Consider the following 19,480-nt stretch of genomic DNA (forward strand, 5'->3'; position numbering starts at 1 on the left):
TTAGGAGTCGATCAAAATGGTTGGATGCATTCGAAAGCTGAATTTCTAAGCTTTAAAATGATACCTAATTATTAAAAACTCGAAACTTTCAAATGATATCCATGTTTTGTTGATCAAGGCCATGGTTAGAAAAATATGATTAGTAATATTTTCGCGGCGGGGAGGCGTCTGGTACACTTCGGTTTAGAGGGACTGCTCAATGCTCGTTAAGAGTTGATCAAAATAATTACATTCATTAAAGGTTTAAAGGGTTAAGAACATAATTCCGCAAATAAATGCAATTGCAGGTTTTAAACAGAGATGGCGACAAAGAGGAAAAACTTACTGACTGCAGCTTTAAGTTTAATAGTAACTTAAATATAAAAAAATACAGTATATATTATTTAGTTGCCATAGCAGTAACTATTTTCATTTAAATTGATTTCATTTTCATTTGAAGTACGAAAATATCTAAAACTAAAACCTAATAAAAATAATATAAAAAAATCTAATAAAAATGACAAAAATACAAAAAACAAAATTGCTAAAAATGTACCTATAATTAAAATGAGAACAGAAAATATAAAACTTAAATGTTAAAAATATTAATGAAAACTAATAGTTTATTAGTGATATTAAAATAACACTGACTCTAGCCTTTTGATGGTGAGGCTAGAATGTCGAAATAACAAACTATTTGAAGTATTTGCTCAATTTTATATTCTTATGAGACACATTTTTTTTGTATCAGGACTTGAGATTGACTCAGAAAAACTTGTAAAATGTATTGTATTATTATATTGTTGAATGTTTCATTTGTATTTGACATGTTAATGCCGGTGAAGCTGATAATATCAGTTTAATAAATGTAAGTACAACAACAGCTTTTCTTCATTCCATCTCTTCACATCTTTGCTCGTTTTTACAGGGCTGCGCAAGCACGACGTTTGCTTTCTGATCACGGTGCGGCCCAACCTGCTCTTCGGCACGCGCTTTGACCGCCGGCAGCCATTTGTGGATCAGGCCGGGCTTGTGTACGTGAGAGGCTGTGAGGTGCAGGGCATGCTGGATGATAAGGGCCGCGTCATAGAGGAAGGTAAGACCGTTTACTGAGTTCACTGAACCGGGTGATCAACAGACAGAGCACAGACTAGACTGTCAGAGCTTTCTAAGCACAAGTCATAAGCATAGAGTTTCATGTGGGTTGCCATGCTTTTACAAATGAACACATGCACACATCAAAAATCTAGCAAAAACATCAAATAACTTTTCTATGTGAATATCTTGTAAAATGTAATTTATTTCTGTGATCAAAGCTGAATTTTCAGCATCATTACTCCAGTCTTCAGTGTCACATGATCTTCAGAAATCATTCTAATATGCTGATTTGCTGCTCGAGACACATTTCTGATTATCAGTATTGAAAACTGAATCTCTCTCACACTGACCCTGGACGGTCCTCACTGTTGGACCTTCTGAATGTGGTCTAGTATCACTGGTCATTTCTGGTCCAGTGATTTCAGTGTCAATTCACTTGACAAATTAACCTCAATTTAGACTGAATATTGATTTCCATCATTACATTTATTCGTTTAGCAGTGGCTTTTATACAGAGCAACTTACAAATGAGGAATCATCTTGTGACTAATTTATGGTTTTATTTGTGCAAAGGTCCTGATCCGAAGCCCAAATTAAAAGGTGACACCAGGACGTTCCGGATATGGCTCGACCCAAACCAGTACCAGCAGGACATGACCAACAGCATCCAGAACGGAGCAGAAGACCCCTACGAGACCTTCAATATCATCATGAGACGCAAACCCAAAGAGAACAACTTCAAGGTCAGACCATTCCCGATATATGCCTGCCAGTAGACTGTTGACTGCAACTAAAAATATATAACTGTTAAAAAATGTATATAAATTAAATAAACAATAGCTGAAATAATAACTTTAATTTGAAAGAAGAAAAAAAAAACTTGGTTGCCAATGCAAAATTTCTAATTTTAGTTAAATTTATAGTTTAAGTGATTGGTTCATAATTTAAATAGTAAAATATGAAAGCCTGTTTGCACCATGGAATACATTTTTTTTAAAAAGGTTATTGTTTTTACCTTGTGATTTTGCCTTTTTTTTTCTCGCAAAAATAACTGAATTGCAAGATAAAAACTCAGAATTCTGACTTTCTCAGAATTCCGAATTTACGCAATTCTGACTCATTATTTCTCAGAATTCCGAGTTCACATCTAGCAATTCAGGGCCCGTATTCACAAAACATTTTATCTTACCACTAAGAGTTCTCCTAAATAGCAGTAAAAGTTTTTAGCTAAGAGTTTTCTCTTAAAACCAATTCACAAAGCTGCTGAGACAAACTTTTATTAAGGAATAGAGAGAAATCTTAAGCTAAGAGTAAGGGGGCGGAGTTGACCTCGTTGCTATGGATGATGTCAGGATGCTTATTAACTATGCACACAGTGATTGGCTGATAGTCTCTGTCAGAGATTTATTCATAGAAATAATGTAGAGTGTGATATTATGTTGTCATATTCAAATAAAGGTCATGTTGCCATAAACAAATAAATAAACAACCTTTTAATTAACAGAGTAGAATAATCATGACTTATAGTAAGACATGCAAACGTAAAAGAAAACCAAACTGGACGGAACAGCTGTTACTTCTTACCCAACTGGTTAATGAAAACAAGGATATAATCAAAGAAAAAATTGGAGTTGGGATAACCTCCAAAACCGAAGGCAATACCTTTCTAAAAGCTCATTATCGTCAAATGTTTCTGAAATGTATACATTCCAAGGCAGATTGCCGGCAACAGCTATTTTAGGATAGTTTGTGGCTTGGTCTTAGTGACTTAGGAGTCCTCTTCACTACTCCTAACGTTCCACAGATGTAGAAGCTAGTTTTAGTGCTGAAACGCTTTCTGAAATACTCTTAGAGCAATTTCAAAAGACTAAATGGTAGATCGTTTAATAAATAAAACTTTAACATCTGGAAAAAAAACAAATTTGAAATATTAATAAATACTATCTATTAATGATGCTAAAAAACGCTGGCCAGGAAGCGCCTAATCAGATTGGAAGTAGATATTGCCTTTTAATCAACACAAAAAATAGAGCTTTGGTGATTCGTCCATCCACAGTGATCAAAAATGAATTTGTTTTGTTGTGTTCAGGCCGTGTTGGAGACCATTCGTAACCTGATGAACACCGAGTGTGTGGTGCCCGACTGGCTTCACGACATTATTCTGGGTTATGGAGATCCTGGTAGTGCTCATTACTCAAAGATGCCTAACCAGATTCCCTCTCTGGACTTCAACGACACCTTCCTGTCCATCGAGCACCTGAAGTCCTGTTTCCCCAACCACACGGTGAAGGTGACCGAGGAAGATCCCGCTCGACAGGTCCCGCCTTTCGATCAGAGCGTTCACACTGCACGCGATTGCAGTGCGCTCCAGGAGCGGTGCGTCTGCAAGTCATGCTGCAATCGCTTCCGCACGGAGTCTATAGGCCCGGGTATACTTCACTCTCCGCGTTCCGTTCCGTCTCGCGCACAGCCACGTCCGCACAGCTTTCAAAGGACGGACGAGCTCGACACAGGCGCAAGTCTATTTCTGCTGTGCTGCACGCGCTGAATTATAGTGACAGCGCATTATTCGCGGTAAAAATTAACATGGATTGACACGGAAATTTAGTAATTACACCATAAATGCATATAATTAAAGTCTACTGTTTCACAGTCAACGCTTCTGCATCGCATACACATACTGTATACGCACTGCAGACGGAGTACGTGAGAACTTGGCGCAACAAATCTAGTTCAACATCTGAGGCAACGCCACAAAGCGCTCTATGACCAATGCATGGCAAAAAAAATCCCTGGACACGGGATTTTTGTTTTATTTTTTTCTGCCATATGTCTATTCTACAGACATTTTGTTACACCTTTACTTAGTGATTATTTTGCCTTATGTCTGTTCTAGAGACATGTTACAGCTTCTTGATAAAGCTCTAATTGGTTTTCTTTTGGAAATATGTTTCAAATTCACACTGAATGCATTAATGACTAAAGCATGTCTGTGTGTGTCAAAATCGTGATTAAAATCGAAATCGCAATATTGATCAAAGAAATCGTGATAGGTTTTTTTTGTCCATATCGCACAGCCCTAAATACATATTCTGTGGAAGGCGTAGGACCGAGAAATGTTTTTTTCCATTTTCTGAGATCTCCTACTGCACCTTTAAATAGCAAAATTATTTCGCAATATTACTGTTTTTACTTTATTTTGTAATGCAATCCTTGGTGAGCAGAAGAGATTTCTTTAAACTTTATTATTATTTTTTTTACTTACCAACCCCAATGATGATTTGTGATGAAGGATTGAAATTGCGTCTCTTTTCTCTACCAGAATTCGATTCCCTGCACAGAATGCGAAGGGTAAAAAGCGTAAAGCAAATGAGGAGGAGAAGCCAGATGAGGAAGATCTCACGCTGGTGGTGGAGCCTCATGTGATTCCCAACAGGGGCCCGTATCCCTACAACCAGCCCAAGCGGTGTGTGGAGCTCATGCTCACAGGTTCAGGGCCAAACCTTTTAGACAGTCCAAGATCTGTTCTTGGTTCAGCCTATCAGCCAAAGATGCACTCAATATACGTATAAACTTTGCCTGTTATGGAAACACTGACATCCATTTTTGTCCACTTCAACAGAAACACAATCCAGTTTACATCAACCCAGATTGAAGCCATACGTGCAGGGATGCAACCGGGACTTACTATGGTAAGAAATCTCTTTATTACACCTAACACGGTTTTTATTTATATATACAGTGGTGGCCAAAATTATTAGAACACTAGTATTTTCACCAGATAACAAATGGTACAAAATCTTTTGCTGTAGTGTGTCGATAGGAAATATCAGTTTGCATTTCATTTTACAAGGTAGGTCTCTTAAAGCATCTTGGAGACGTCTCCACAGTTCTTCTGGATTGAGTCTGTCTCAGTTTGTTCTGTTTCTTCATGTCATTCCAGACAGACTGATGATGATGATCAGATCAGATCTCTGTGTGCAGCAAACAAAACTCTCACTGGATTATTACAATTAATGGCAAAATTAATGTTTGGAAATGCAAACTGATATTTCCTACTGACACACTACAGCAAAATTACAATTACAAAATTAATGTTTGGAAATGCAAACTGATATTTCCTACAGACACACTATAGCAAACGATAGAAATAACTGACTTAAAACCATTTTTTAGCTTGTCAAAATACTAGTGTTCTAATCATTTGTATGTGTGTGTGTGTGTATATATGCACCTGTGGGTGCAGGACATATATATATATATATATATGCTTATTTTATTTATTTCTAATTTTCCTGTTCTTTGCTTTGCCTCATGACTTATCTTCCTCCCAGCCAATAATGAGAAAGATATTCATCTCACTGCAGTTACTGATATTTCTTTCAGTGCTTTAGCTGGTTTTCAGTCTGTAATGAAAGTGTCTGTCAGTCTCTCCCTGTGTGTTTATCTTGCTCTTTCTCTTTGCTGTAGGTTGTTGGTCCTCCCGGCACAGGAAAAACAGACGTGGCCGTTCAGATCATCTCCAACCTGTACCACAACTTCCCCGAGCAGAGGACGCTTATCGTCACACACTCGAATCAGGTACACACACAACACTGTTACTGAAGAAATGCTTCAGTTAGGATCACAAATCACTTCAACTGCTAAATCATGACCATTAAACCAATCTCAACATCTGTGAGTTATATAGGGACTTAAAAAATATACATCACTGAAACAGTTCTCTACTGTATGTCAATTTTTTGAATATGGGTGCGTTTGTCTTGTTCAGGCTCTGAACCAGCTGTTTGAGAAGATTATGGCATTAGACATTGATGAGCGTCACCTTCTGCGTCTGGGACATGGAGAAGAAGAACTAGAGACTGAGAAAGATTTCAGCAGGTGCAGCTTTCTCTCTCTCTCACGCACGCACGCACGCACACATTTAACAGCAGCACACAAGTGGCATGGGCCAAATCAATTCTGATTTACTATATACTATTGCTATTAATGATTAATTTTTTCTATCAATTATTTTTCTGTTTAGTCAGTTAATCTAACATTTTTTCCCCTGATAAATCTGTTGATTATTTTTTATTCATTGATTAATTATTTGGTTAATTTGTCAATAAATCATAACCATAGCTATAAATAACAACTTTAATTAATTTTCCAACAATTTATTCAAACATTTTCTCCATAAAAGCAGTTAATTTACAAATAAAAGCAATAATTAAAAGGCATTTATCAGTAATGCAAATGTCCATGAGTCCAACATAAATTCAGCCCAACAATGGCAAGTGCTGGTTATACTTAGAAGTGCACTATTTATTTAACATTTCTGGTGTGTATCCATTTTTCTCAAGAAAATGTCTCTTAAATAGGGGTGGGAATCTTTAGTCACCTCACAATCCGATCCAATTCCGATTCTAGGAGTCACGATCCGATTCCAGAACTATTCTTGATCTACTTTCCCCCCCCTTATTAATTAATTAGTTTACCGACGTGAGAATCTTAAAATCCTTAAATTTACATACCCTTACATAAGTAATTAAGTACTTTTTAAAATAATTAAAAATAATAATTAAAAGAGTTGTATGTTAAGAATTTTAAACTAATATATCTTCAAAACATACAAGCAAGTAGCAAATAATAAAGAGGAGCATAGAAACATATTACAAACAACAAACAAAGAGTGCTTTCAGTATTCAGTAAGATTATCTGAACGATTTCCATTCAAGAACTGTGAGTGATTTTTCTTCATCTTTACTGTTGTTTTTTTACTATGACGTCATAGACAGCGGGAGATCTATTAAAGTCCCCATGAAATCAAAATTAAAGTTTTTTGGGTGTTAGTATCAATGTTAGTCTTAAGGTTATCTACAAGGCAGTGTGCTCCAAAACAGTGACAACATTCGCGTTTAGAAGAAATAAGCATTCAAAGCTTGCAGTTCGTCACTTCCGCCAAAACAGCTCAACGATTTTTTTGACGTCACATCGTACTTCAGCTTCTCATCAAACTTTCTGTCCAATCAAATACTCTCTAGAATCCGAAGCGCTATTCTAGAGTGTGTTATAAATTTATACACACTATAAAATAGACGCTGAAGCCGCGGCTGAAATCGGTCGCTTGTCCACAGAATTAATATTTTCTATACAGTGAATGGCACGTAGTGCACTATATAGGGGACAGGGAACGAGTCAAACAGTGTAAATATGCTTTCCATTGAGGAAAAAAAGAAGTCTGGTTTGGCGCTGTGTCACGCTAACCACCGCACCGCACACACACTCTGCTCCGGTCCAAATATAAGTAGTAATGTGGTTTGTCCTGTCCGTTTAATCCCTTAAGACATAACTGGCTGTGTTTACATTAATTTTGCATCATAAAACCATTTTGAGACGCAAGTACATTAAACCACTAACACGGAGTCGCACACAGCCGCATGCGCGAGCAGTCTTCACAAACAAAGTGCGCGTCAGCATTTGAAATTGAAAGCAACTTTCTGTTAGTGAGGTTCATATTTTAAATATATAAGTCCACTGCATTCCAAACCACATAAATGATGACTTCGTAGAGCATTTGTAAGGAAAATACCGACGAGCGAGACCGCACACTTCAAGTGTAACATCAAACAAAGCGTGCATCCTGTGCAATGAAGCCCGCTAATGTCCTTGTAATTCACTTCAACCTTTCCGAACTTTATGAAAGATTATTTTATGGAAGGTTCGAGTGGTGTATGTGTGTGAGGAATTGGAAGCAAGCAGAATACGGGTGTTTCTAAAGCAAACTCAGCGTCATCGTGCATCTGGTTAAAAACTAAGCTCAGAATCGATTCTGAAATTCAACCTAAAGATACCGAACCTAAAGGTGTAGTGATACATTCACAATCTGATTGTTCGGGTTGAATGACGTATATTTCATGGCAGAACTTGCCAAACAGTAGCGGTACATTCACACGGGGCGTCGGCATCAACGCCTGTCATTTACTTTGAATGGAGTGACGTCAAGCATTGCCGAACTGAGTTGTGGATCCGTTGTGTTGTGTCACTGGCGTTGCTTGCTTGCTCAAATTTTCAAGTGCCAACGCAGGTGTCAGCCAATTAGATCGCCATTCATGTTCATGCAACACCAGAAAAGTAATGTGATTGGCTGTTGTCACTACAAAAGTCGTGTCAACACAAAGCTTCAGACATGCCCTCCATCAAGCGTCGACGCTGGTGCCCCGTGTGAATCTACCGTAGGTGTGTTTGTCTTAAAGCGGCGCTGCGCAGACCAATCAGTGTATGACATCAAAGCACCCATTCATCGATCGGTCTGCTCAGGGCCGCTTTAAGTCAAACACACCTAATGCTGTCTGCTGGACTAAGCGCGCTCATTGTTGCGTGTACATATGATTTTATTTTATTTTTTCCTAATATGTGACCCTGGACCACAGTCCATTTACCCTTACAGTCATAAGGGTAAATTTTTCAAAATTGAGATTTATACATCATCTGAAAGCTGAATAAATAAGCTTTCCATTGATGAATGGTTTGTTCGGATCGGACAATATTTGGCCGAGATGCAACTATTTTAAAATCTAGAATCTGAGGGTGCAAAAAAATCTAAATATTGAGAAAATAGCCTTTAAAGTTATCCAAATGAAGTTCTTAGCAATGCATATTACTAATCAAAAATTAAGTTTTCAATAATTTTGACCCATGCAATGTATTTTTGGCTATTGCTACAAATATACCCCAGCGACTTAAGACTGGTTTTGTGCTCCAGGGTCACATATGTTTCTAAATTGCTCCTCAAATTAGGAGCACATGTTTCTTGGAAAAAATGAAGCATAAAGCCCTGATACAGAGTTAGCAAACGGGTTTCTGTCCCGGACAGGATGGTCTTCTCTGAGATGTGGTCGAGTTGAGTATGAACTGTCCTCTGGTCTGTGTCAGGTATGGAAGAGTGAACTATGTTCTGTCTCGCCGTCTGGAGCTCCTGCGAGAGGTGGCGCGTCTGCAGGAGAGTCTAGATGTTCCTGGTGACGTCTCCTACACCTGTGAGACTGCTGGACATTTCTACCTCTACCAGGTACTCAACCACATGCACACGTCACTCCCCTCTGAACAGGATCTGCTTCATGCATCTGCTTCTCTTTGACTGTCATTTCTGTACGAAGGAAGATGGTAGCTCAAACATCTGCTTTCAAATTGCTCCTTTAAAAAAAAAAAATTCTATACCTAGAAATGTCACGCAAGTTTCATTTAAGATCTTAAAGGGTTATTTCACCCAAAAATGAAAAATCGGTCATTAATTACTCACCCTCATGTCGTTCCAAACCCGTAAGACCTTCATTCATCTTCGGAACAAAAATTAAGATTTTTCTGATGAAATCTGAGAGCTCTCTGACCCTCCATAGACAGCAACACAACTGAAATGTTCCCAGGTCCAGAAACGTAGCAAGGTCATCGGTAAAATAGTCCGTGTGACATCAGTGGTTCCGTCGTAATTTTACAAAGCTACGAGAATACATTTTGTGCGCAAAAGCAATAACATAATTTATTCAACAATTCTTCTTCCCGAGTTACTGTCTTCTGCCATTTTGGAGAGTATTGAACGTAATCAGCGTAATGAGCGTTGTTTACGTTCAGCATGCGCGTGCCGTCTACTGAACATAAACAACGCTGATTATGTTCTGGGGTACTTCTTATATTTGTTATATTGCTTTTTTGCATATATTCTTATTTATAATAAAGATAAAATAAAAATAGCTATATTGTGATTATTAATATAGTAATTAATATTAAGAAATGAACTGGAGGAAAAGATGTTGTTAGGTGATTTTGTTTTGGAACCTTCAGAAAACCTTAACTCCATTTTTCTCAGAATTGAGTTTGCTCAATGTATCGACTTCAAACAGGTGTAGCTCAGTCATCTGTCGTTAGATTCCAACAAATCATACAATCATACATGAAATTAAAAATAACTTTATTTTTTCCTAACCCTAACTTGTTAATTAGTTCCTATGTCTTATTAATGTGTGGTCACTGTCCATGTTTCATTAATTTGTCCCTAGAAAACCCATGATTTAACTAAAATGAGGGAACGAATTGGTCATAGGAACGAATTCTTAATTCATGGCCACGAAATCTTTCATTTCCCCCTGCATGTTTACCACAGTAAGAGATGCAAAAACAGTGATTAAAAGTGAACGACAGTAAAATAAACCTGTGAAATTAGAGGGTGAGACGGTGATGATTTGGGAAAAGAAACCATAAATATTATTAGAGTCGTGAAAATTCATGACCAACGGGCAAAACAGAACAGAAAGCCGCGAATGGCTTTAAATGTATCAAACAGCATGAATGCAAAAGCATGGTCACGTTGTAACATTTGCCTGCTAACCAGTTATTTCTCTTATAAACAAAGTTTTGTACCTCACTTGTGTCATAATACTCACATTAAAATGTTTCTTGTGAGCAACAGTGTGTTGAAGAGGTGCACATTTCTCATTCAAAATTCCTTGATTATTACGCCGGAATGAGAGTATAGTTCCTAGCCATATCGGCCTAGAAAATCGCAACTTTTAATTTTCCGTCGGTCTTAGTACACGATGTAACTACAGAAGAGTCAAGTTTTAAATAGGAAAAATATAGAAACTCTTTGGTCATTTTTGAGCGAGATGCTAACGGTCTAATCAGATTCAATGATCTATGCTAAGCTGCAGCTAAAAGTGCTACCGCCAGACCCGGAGATCGGCTGAATGGATTCGAAAACGGTAAAACTCAACTGTTTAACTCTAGGGGAGTTGGAAAATGAGCCTATTTTCAAAAATAGTGGAGTGTTCCTTTAAACTTCTGTAAACCAATATACTGTTACACATCCCTTTTCTCAATTGTTTCCCTTCACCTAAGCCATAAGCATCTGTGTTTACAAGGATACTTGCAGAGCACGGTATTTCAGGTACAAATAGACGCAGAAGTGAACAGAAATTTGTGTTCACGTGCATCTGTGTGTCTCTCACTGTGTCTACACCGGACGCGAGCAGCGCGACGCGACAAAATACAATGAACCCATTATAATCAGTAATGCTGTCTGTCTACACTGGATGCGGCACGACAAATCCCTAAATCCCCGACAGTAAACTGATGCCGCGTTCTCTTTATGACGTACTGACACAAAGTTCAAATGACTGGCAACGGTTGCTTTGTCACGTCCGGTGTAGACAGACTTTGGGGCCATTCACATGTCGTGCCTAAAAACGCGTGGGAAAACGCCAGTCGCGTCGATTTCTCCTTCTTTCCAAAGCGCTCGGGAGCTTGCGCTTTCGTGGCGTCTGCTGTTGCTAAGCAACCGTGACCTGCGCTCTCCTCGACGACGCGGAAGTTTCAACAAAGGATAAATGAATTTCCAGCACTGAAAATCCCTTGCAATAGCTCTGCTACTAAATGTATTTAAAATGGGTATCTCTGTACAGCTGTCGTGTCCGGTGTAGACACCGTGTCTGTGTGTGAGCAAAGAAAACAATCAGTATAAATATAACGAGCAGAAGCCTATACTAAACATCGCACATCCTGTGATGTGACTATCGCGGATGCTGAAACTATATATCGTGCAGCCCTAGTCTCCGTAACAGGATATGAAACAACCAAAAAAAAGTAAAATGATCCATAACTACGGCTCGCTCTCTTCATTTTATCAAATTATCATAATCACATCTATTCATTTTACAATCCTGCTACTAATATGAAACATATAGTCTCGGCTTTCTAATTCTGTCAGTTTTATAACAAACCTCATTGCACTTAATTAAATTTTCATACATATTCATATTTTTACTTAACCTGTCATCTTTATTAATGTATGTTTCAATAAATCTGTCATGAAAACAAGTTATTACAACCACCGTATAAACATGTTTATTTCAGCAACGGATTGAAGTAGAAGTTTATTTACTAAGTTTATATATAAAACTGCTTCATGTGCAATTTAAATGCTATATAAATATGCAACTCCGTTTTTATTTGAGTGTCGATTTTATTAAATTTGATGAATTAAATGACTTTATTTTAGGTTTCCGGCTAAATAAAAACTTTTCAATTTTGATTGCATTTCGGTGCATCACTAATGAGAACCGCTGGTCTGGAGCGCAGCATTGACATGTGAATCTGAGCTGAGGTTCACACAGGTCTGCTTTCATTTGTTTTGCTCTTATCTCTCGCTGCGGTTTGATCCATCATGCTGTGGCCAGTAGATTCATATCAGCACCTCGGGGGATCTGTACGGACCATTAGCTCAGATCACAGATTACAGGCAAACATTAATTAAGTGTGGATTGTGACGAGGCTGTGTGTCCAGTGAAGTGCTCTTAATGAGTTCTGCGCATGAAATCCCCAAGCGCTGATCCTATCTGTCTGTCTGTCTCGGCTGTTGTAGGTAATGTCACGCTGGGAGGAATACATGAGTAAAGTGAAGCCAAAACCCAGCCGAGAGGTGAAGACGGAGGAGGTGGCGTCACACTTCCCCTTCCATAAGTACTTCTCCAACGCTCCTCAGCCGGTGTTTAAGGGCCAGTCGTATCAGGACGACATGGACATCGCTGAGGGCTGCTATTGCCACATCCGCAAGATCTTCACCCAGCTGGAGGTAGGGCTGAAATTAGGGTAGATTTTTGTCCTACTCTGTACATTTATAAAGACCACCATTCAAGTTTGGGGTCAACAAGTTTTTTTTCAGCAAGGACACATTATATTTATCAAAAGATTTCTGTTTCAAATAAATGCTGTTCTTTTGAACTTTCTATTCATCTGTGAATCCTGAAAAATCAAATGTGTTACAGTTTCCACAAAAATATTGGGCAGCACAACTGTTTTCAACATTGATAATAATCAGAAATGTTTCTTGAGCAGCAAATCAGCATATTAGAATGATTTCTGAAGATCATGTGACACTGAAGACTGGAGTAATGATGCTGAAAATACAGCTTTGATCACAGAAATAAATTACATTTTACAAGATATTCCCACACAAAACAGTATTTTAACACTATTTTTACGGTGTTTGATCAAATAAATGCAGCCTTGGTGAACAAAAGAAATGTTTCTTAAAAAAAAACGTCATAAAAAAAATGTACGTAAAAGTTATACATACACATTAATATGTATGACCATGTGTATTTGGCCTGTTATGGGTATATTTTTTTTTTAATACAATTGCTCAAATGAACACACAGTCAGACCTTTTACTGCCGGCATAAAGTCTTGTCAACTTTGCTGCTTGGAAAGATAAAGAAAATATAGAAAAAGAAAAGCACAGCAACAAAAGTGTTTTGTTTTTTTTTAGCACCTTTTAGGTAGGGACAGGTTTTTCTGAAATAGATAAGATATAGCCTAATAGTACAGTATAAAAAATAATGTGGGAAATATCTTATATGTGACCCAGGAGCACAAAAGCAGTCTTAAGTCGCTGGGGTATATTTGAGCAGCAGTTACTGGGCAAGTACAGTGCAGCAGGTCGAGTATATTTAATACACTGCATCATCAGTGATCATTTTACCCCCCCAAAAAAAAGTTAAAAAACATCTTAATAAAATTGCTCATTAATTTTGACTAATAGGTTTCTCTGTCACAAAACTGCTATCGTTTGTCAGTGAATTGTTGCATGCAAAGTTTCATGCCAATGTGCGTGGTCTTTTTTCCCCATCAGATTTGTTGACAAAAACAATTGGTTATACCAATACTTTTTAAAACTTCAGTCAATTCTGTAATCTGTCTTTTAATAATATTATAATCTGAAGATAATCTACCCCAAATTTAGTGAAAATGCGATAAATTAAAAAAAAAGTGTTGCTGAAAATGCGATAATGTAGGAGGAGTTTAAAAAGTCTGCTTTTGGTGAAATTCTGAATGGCATACAGGCACTATGGCAGACTGTGGCACTATGGGTGATTGACCAGTACAAAGGAGATCAGGCTCATGAAAATAGGCTACATTAATAATAATTGGTGGTTCAAAACTTCAGACCTTTCAGATAAGCCATGGTGCCTCTAGTTTCATCATATGACGACATGATATATACATTTCAAAATGCCCAACATGGCTGATAGTAATGAAGTTCTTAGCAATGCATATTACTAATAAAAAATTACGTTTTGATATATTTACAGTAGGAAATTTACAAAATATCTTCATGGAAAATGATCTTTACTTAATATCCTAATGATTTTTGGCATAAAAGAAAAATCGATCATTTTGACCCATACAATGTTTTTTTGGCTATTGCTAAAAATATACCCCAGCGACTTAAGACTGGTTTTGTGCTCCAGGGTCACATGTAGTTTTCAGTAGAGGTCGACTGATTGAGGGGTTTTGCCGATTAATCGCCACCGATAGTTAATTGCTGGAACTATCGGCAAAAATCCAAGCCGATATTTTTCAGGGATGCATCCGTTGCTGGAGCGGCTGAGAAGAGTCTGCTGTCATTATACAGTTCGAGAGCGAGAGCGGCCTCTAGAGGCAGAAATCACTGATACCTCGTGCTGTTTTTGACACGTGAGTCTGCGCTGCATAGAGCGGGAAACCTCAGACGCGGACTTAATGCAGCCAGCAGAAAATCCTGCCGTGCCACAGAGCGCCATTCACATAGTTTTCCATTAAATTACATCATATTTGTCTCAAATCGTTGTTAATGTACATAATGACTTCACCCTAGGCTGTAAAATTGTGTATTGTCTAATTGTGTCTTTCTGTGGCTCTAATAAAGTATGCTTCATTTAGAGAGCTATAATATATATCATGCTTTCTCTTTCCGTTTGCCATTTATTTTTTAAACACTGCACTTCAAACTCATCTATGCCGCATTGTTCATTCTTGAAGTAAACTTATGTCCATGTAGTGATTAAATAAACCGTTTTGAATTGAACGCGATGCGCCTGATCTCCTAGACGCAGTGCTGCGCTTTTGCCCAGTGTGTGACTAACATGTTTTGTTAATTTGATAAGATAATTATCAAGTGTTCTAAAACAGAAGCAAATAAAGTGTGAGAGTATACATGCAATATCCATATTTATGTAGGCTAATTTAAATGCTATGGCCTTTGTGTAGATATTTAAAGTTGGCCATCTCTAAGCATGACTGCTGAAATTAAATGGTAACGCTTTACAATAAGAGTCCATTTGTAACATTCTGTTAACATTAGTTAATAAACTATTAACTAACTTTATGATCAATATAATAATTGATATTCATATTTTTATTCATTTACAAAGTATGGTTCAGTACTTTCTTTTAATAGCTAATAGTAATTGTAAAGCATTATTTTAGTTTTCGTTCAGTATCCATCGCTTGATTAATCGGTATCGGCCAGCGTGGTCCAACCTAGCTATCGGTATCGGTAAAGTCCACTATCGGTCGACCTCTAGTTTCCACGTGTGTGCTCTGATCAGAGCTTGTTGTAGTCTGTTCATCCATGAAGAGAAACCCATCAATAATAATCTCCCTCCTCTCTTTCTAAAGCCCATTATTCTGGCATGCCCCTTTCTTTGATGCTGATTTCTCATCCTTTCATCCTTTGTGTTTATCTGCTGACAACAAAGACACGCTCCTGTAATAAAGTTGTGCGTCAGAGCCATAGTGTGTCTGTGGGTCTGTCTGCTTGAGCATCGCTGTCTCTCAAGCGTCACTGCTGAAGACTCAGGGTTGAAAAGTGGCCTCATCAATATTGAATGCTTTAATGGGATTAATATTAATGCAGAAGGGCATCAAATATTCATTTCCCAGTGGATGCAGTCCTGAAAATATCCAGCTGGGTTAATCTCTCTTCACTGCACAGATTGAACAGAAACAGATACTTAATTTCTGCGTGTGCCGCCCATGCTGAGAGGAAACCAGAGATGCTGTTTCTGACAAATGACAGGAAGTAGAAAGAAACACAATCTCCTCCGCTAGACATTTAAACACCAACCTCACCTTGTGAAATTCATAGTCTTTTAAAATATTGTGGTGACTCTCACATTTAACCCTATAAGGCCTACTGTGTCATATTTGATATGCAGATTTCTTTGCTAAAAAAAGACATAATATTGGAGATATAGAGTGATGACTGATATTTATATCATTTTATGTAAGTATCTGCTATACGCTTATAAATATCACATTGATTTGCATTACAAGCATCACAATTTCATCTTACTGTTTGGTCATATAAAATAATTGCACCAAATGGCATGTTTTTGCTAAATTTGGACCGTCTGATTAAAAGTGCGCTGTTTTTCAGTTTTCTTGCTGCTAGAAATGATCATTCTGCAGGGAAAAGTGTCAGAAACACTCAATATGTCAGCTGTATGAATGGATGTTTTACCTTTCACATTTTTTGATGGCGTCATTGCCTGCAGTTTTTACTCCAGACTGTGACTGGTATATACTGTTTTTTTTATATATATTTTTTTTTTTAAATGATTTTTAGAGGAGCTGCGTTTATGATGTTTGGTTTTACCAGTGTTTGTGTGGTTTTAGCAGTGAGGTGATCATAAACGCATCTTCTCTTCTGCAGGAGTTCAGGGCGTTTGAGCTGTTGCGCAGCGGACTGGACCGATCCAAATACCTGCTGGTGAAAGAGGCCAAGATCATCGCCATGACCTGCACACACGCCGCCCTCAAACGCCACGACCTGGTGGAGTTGGGCTTCAAGGTATCGGTGTCATAGAGGACGTCAGCACTTTCCCATTTATGATAATTTGATTTTTTTTTTTTTTTTTGCTTTTACTGCGATTATGAAATATGTGGAAGAAATATGTGTCCAAACCTTTGATGTAGTGCACATCACAACAAGTGAGAATCGGTGTTTGTTTAAAATGGTCTGAATGAACTGATTCACTGAAATGAATCTTTTAGTCTACACTTAACATTAATGTTCGCTGCCTCAATATTCACATACTTGATCTTTCTCTAGTATGATAATATCCTGATGGAGGAGGCAGCTCAAATCCTGGAGATTGAGACCTTCATCCCGCTACTGCTACAGGTACAACCCTCTTTCTCCTAAAATCTTGTTTGGATGTTATATGTTGCGTTGTGGCGCACGTTGCACGTTAGGTTACGTGTTAGGTTACGTGTTGTGTTATTACATTATTTTAAATTGTGCATTGTTAAATGTTATATTATAATATATTTTTCAGGGGAAACTTTATTTTAGTCAAACAGCCGTTATTGCCAATTAAATACAAGCTAATACATAATAAAAATCTAGTTAAACATTAATCAAGACATGTTTTCTACACTGAAACCTTGCAAAAACATTTAGCTGATTTGCAAAAAATCTTAATTTGATAAGTTCAAAAGTAGAATTAAAACCTCTCCATCATGTACAGTTTTTATATAATTTAAAATATATTATATATAAATTATAATTTTATATAATTATAAAAGAATGAAGATTTTATTATTATATATAGATGTGTCAGCTTTAATACACTTATCATAATAAAGGCAGTCAAAGGTTTTGTTTTAATGACAAAAAGTGTTCAAGATGTATCACTTACAATCGGCAAAGGTGGAAATCACGATTAGGCATGAAATGTCTTCAGAATCATTCATACATGTGAAAATGGGCCTGAAAATTGAACACGCATGAAGACTGCAATCTTGTCCTTGTGGCAGTTTTTCTGGTAATAAAAGGGACGTGTTCTCCGGATGCAGGACATCACATTACAAATGGATGTCGAAAGCAAAAATGCTACTAAATGCACATCACATGTAGTGAGAAAGTGTGACGTACTTGAACCAAAATGATCAAGAATCAAGTATTGGATTTCATTCAGCAAATGTGATGCATGGCGTTGTTTTCACTCATCGAAATGGAGTTGTAACGTAACCTTACTGACTCAAACGTTTCTGTCTCTGTGTTACGCAGAATCCAGAGGACGGCTACAGTCGACTCAAACGCTGGATTATGATTGGTGATCATCATCAGTTGCCTCCTGTCATTAAGAACATGGCCTTTCAGAAATATTCAAACATGGAGCAGTCACTTTTTACTCGCTTTGTGCGTCTGGGTGTCCCTACTGTAGACTTGGACGCCCAGGGCAGAGCACGGGCCAGGTCAGTGGAAAGATGCTTTTAATACGTACCCATGTGATGTCATTATTAGTTTTAGTGTGAAAGCTGAAAGCTGCCTCAAAAGAATCATATAGGCTTGCTTGCATTAGATGAGTTTGTTTCTTCATCAGATTTGGAGAAATGTAGCATTGCATCAGTGTGTCAGCAATGGATGCTCTGCAGTGAATGGGTGCCGTCAGAATGAGAGTCCAAACAGCAGATAAAAACAGCACAATAAAAAAATAAATTTAATAATAATAATAATGCCAAAAGTACCTAACAAAATTACTGAAACATAACCTAAATTAAAAAGAACACTGTAGTGTAAGTATAAAAATAAAAGCGCATTCAAAATATTACATGCTGTAATAGTATATAAACATTCTAATAATCAGAAAAATACAAAGAAAAAAAATACACACATTTTGTGTAAAATAAGATACGATGCTTTAAAAAGCTGTTTAGTTAGATGGCTCTCTAGGTTTCAGAGCAGAGCTGTTCTGTCCTCAGATAAATTTTTTGTCTCTCTCTCTCTCTCTCTCTCGTGTGTGTGTGTGTGGCAGTCTGTGTAACCTGTATAACTGGCGCTATAAGCAGCTGGGGAACCTCCCTCATGTTCAGCTCCAGCCCGAGTTCCAGACACCGAACCCTGGATTCACCTACGACTTCCAGCTCGTTAATGTGGAGGACTTCAACGGCGTGGGGGAATCTGAACCCAACCCATACTTTTATCAGGTGAGCTCAGTTATATGACATACACGTGCATCACAAGCATTTCTTTTCTTCCCTGAATCATCATAAACAAGTGTCATTTTCAAAACACCTCAGAAATCGTCATTCATTATGTGGCGGAAATTACATTTTATACAATTTTGGAAGAAATGGCAGAACCCTTTGTCAGAATCTTTTCATAGCTAGAAATGTATTCATCTTAAATACAAATAAATAATTTCACTTTTTTTATCATTTGAAAATGACACAATAAAAAAAGTTATGTTCAGTTAAATAATATTTACTTAGATTTACGTAAGAATAACTCATGAAATGTCATGAAAACAAGTTTTATTACAGTAAATATTTTAACAACTATGTGTATAAACAATTATAGATTTAAAGGCAGAGTAAGTGATTTCTGGTAGCCAATGTTGATATTTGAAATCACCAAAACAAACACGCCCCTACCCCAAAAGGGTCTTGCCCCTATTTTGATAGCTCCGCCCCACATATACGTACGCAACCCAGGCAACGATTCGTTCTGTGAAACAAAGCAAAACCAATGTTACACCGTGTCTACGGACGTGAGCGGCGCGGTGCAACAAATCCCCGACAGAAAACTGCTGCCGGGTTC

At 37.6% G+C, this 19,480-nt stretch overlaps 1 protein-coding gene across 1 annotated transcript in view; it reads left to right on the forward strand.

The window, feature by feature from the left end:
- Positions 1–907: 907 nt before the first annotated feature.
- Positions 908–19,480, forward strand: part of LOC107752723 (intron-binding protein aquarius) — a gene marked incomplete at its 5' end in the record, with an annotated part of 30,289 nt that continues 11,716 nt past the window's right edge. The window contains 13 exons of the mRNA XM_016568748.1: positions 908–1,075; positions 1,651–1,820; positions 3,167–3,405; positions 4,397–4,543; positions 4,700–4,769; positions 5,548–5,658; positions 5,849–5,958; positions 8,995–9,130; positions 12,476–12,685; positions 16,589–16,726; positions 16,988–17,059; positions 17,948–18,135; positions 18,696–18,867. Coding sequence (XP_016424234.1) covers positions 908–1,075; positions 1,651–1,820; positions 3,167–3,405; positions 4,397–4,543; positions 4,700–4,769; positions 5,548–5,658; positions 5,849–5,958; positions 8,995–9,130; positions 12,476–12,685; positions 16,589–16,726; positions 16,988–17,059; positions 17,948–18,135; positions 18,696–18,867 — 1,931 coding nt within the window. The remainder of the gene's footprint in view (positions 1,076–1,650; positions 1,821–3,166; positions 3,406–4,396; positions 4,544–4,699; positions 4,770–5,547; positions 5,659–5,848; positions 5,959–8,994; positions 9,131–12,475; positions 12,686–16,588; positions 16,727–16,987; positions 17,060–17,947; positions 18,136–18,695; positions 18,868–19,480) is intronic.

Source organism: Sinocyclocheilus rhinocerous, unplaced genomic scaffold (genome assembly GCF_001515625.1).
Source record: "Sinocyclocheilus rhinocerous isolate Xijiao unplaced genomic scaffold, SAMN03320098_v1.1 scaffold321, whole genome shotgun sequence".
Classification (NCBI taxonomy): domain Eukaryota; kingdom Metazoa; phylum Chordata; class Actinopteri; order Cypriniformes; family Cyprinidae; genus Sinocyclocheilus; species Sinocyclocheilus rhinocerous.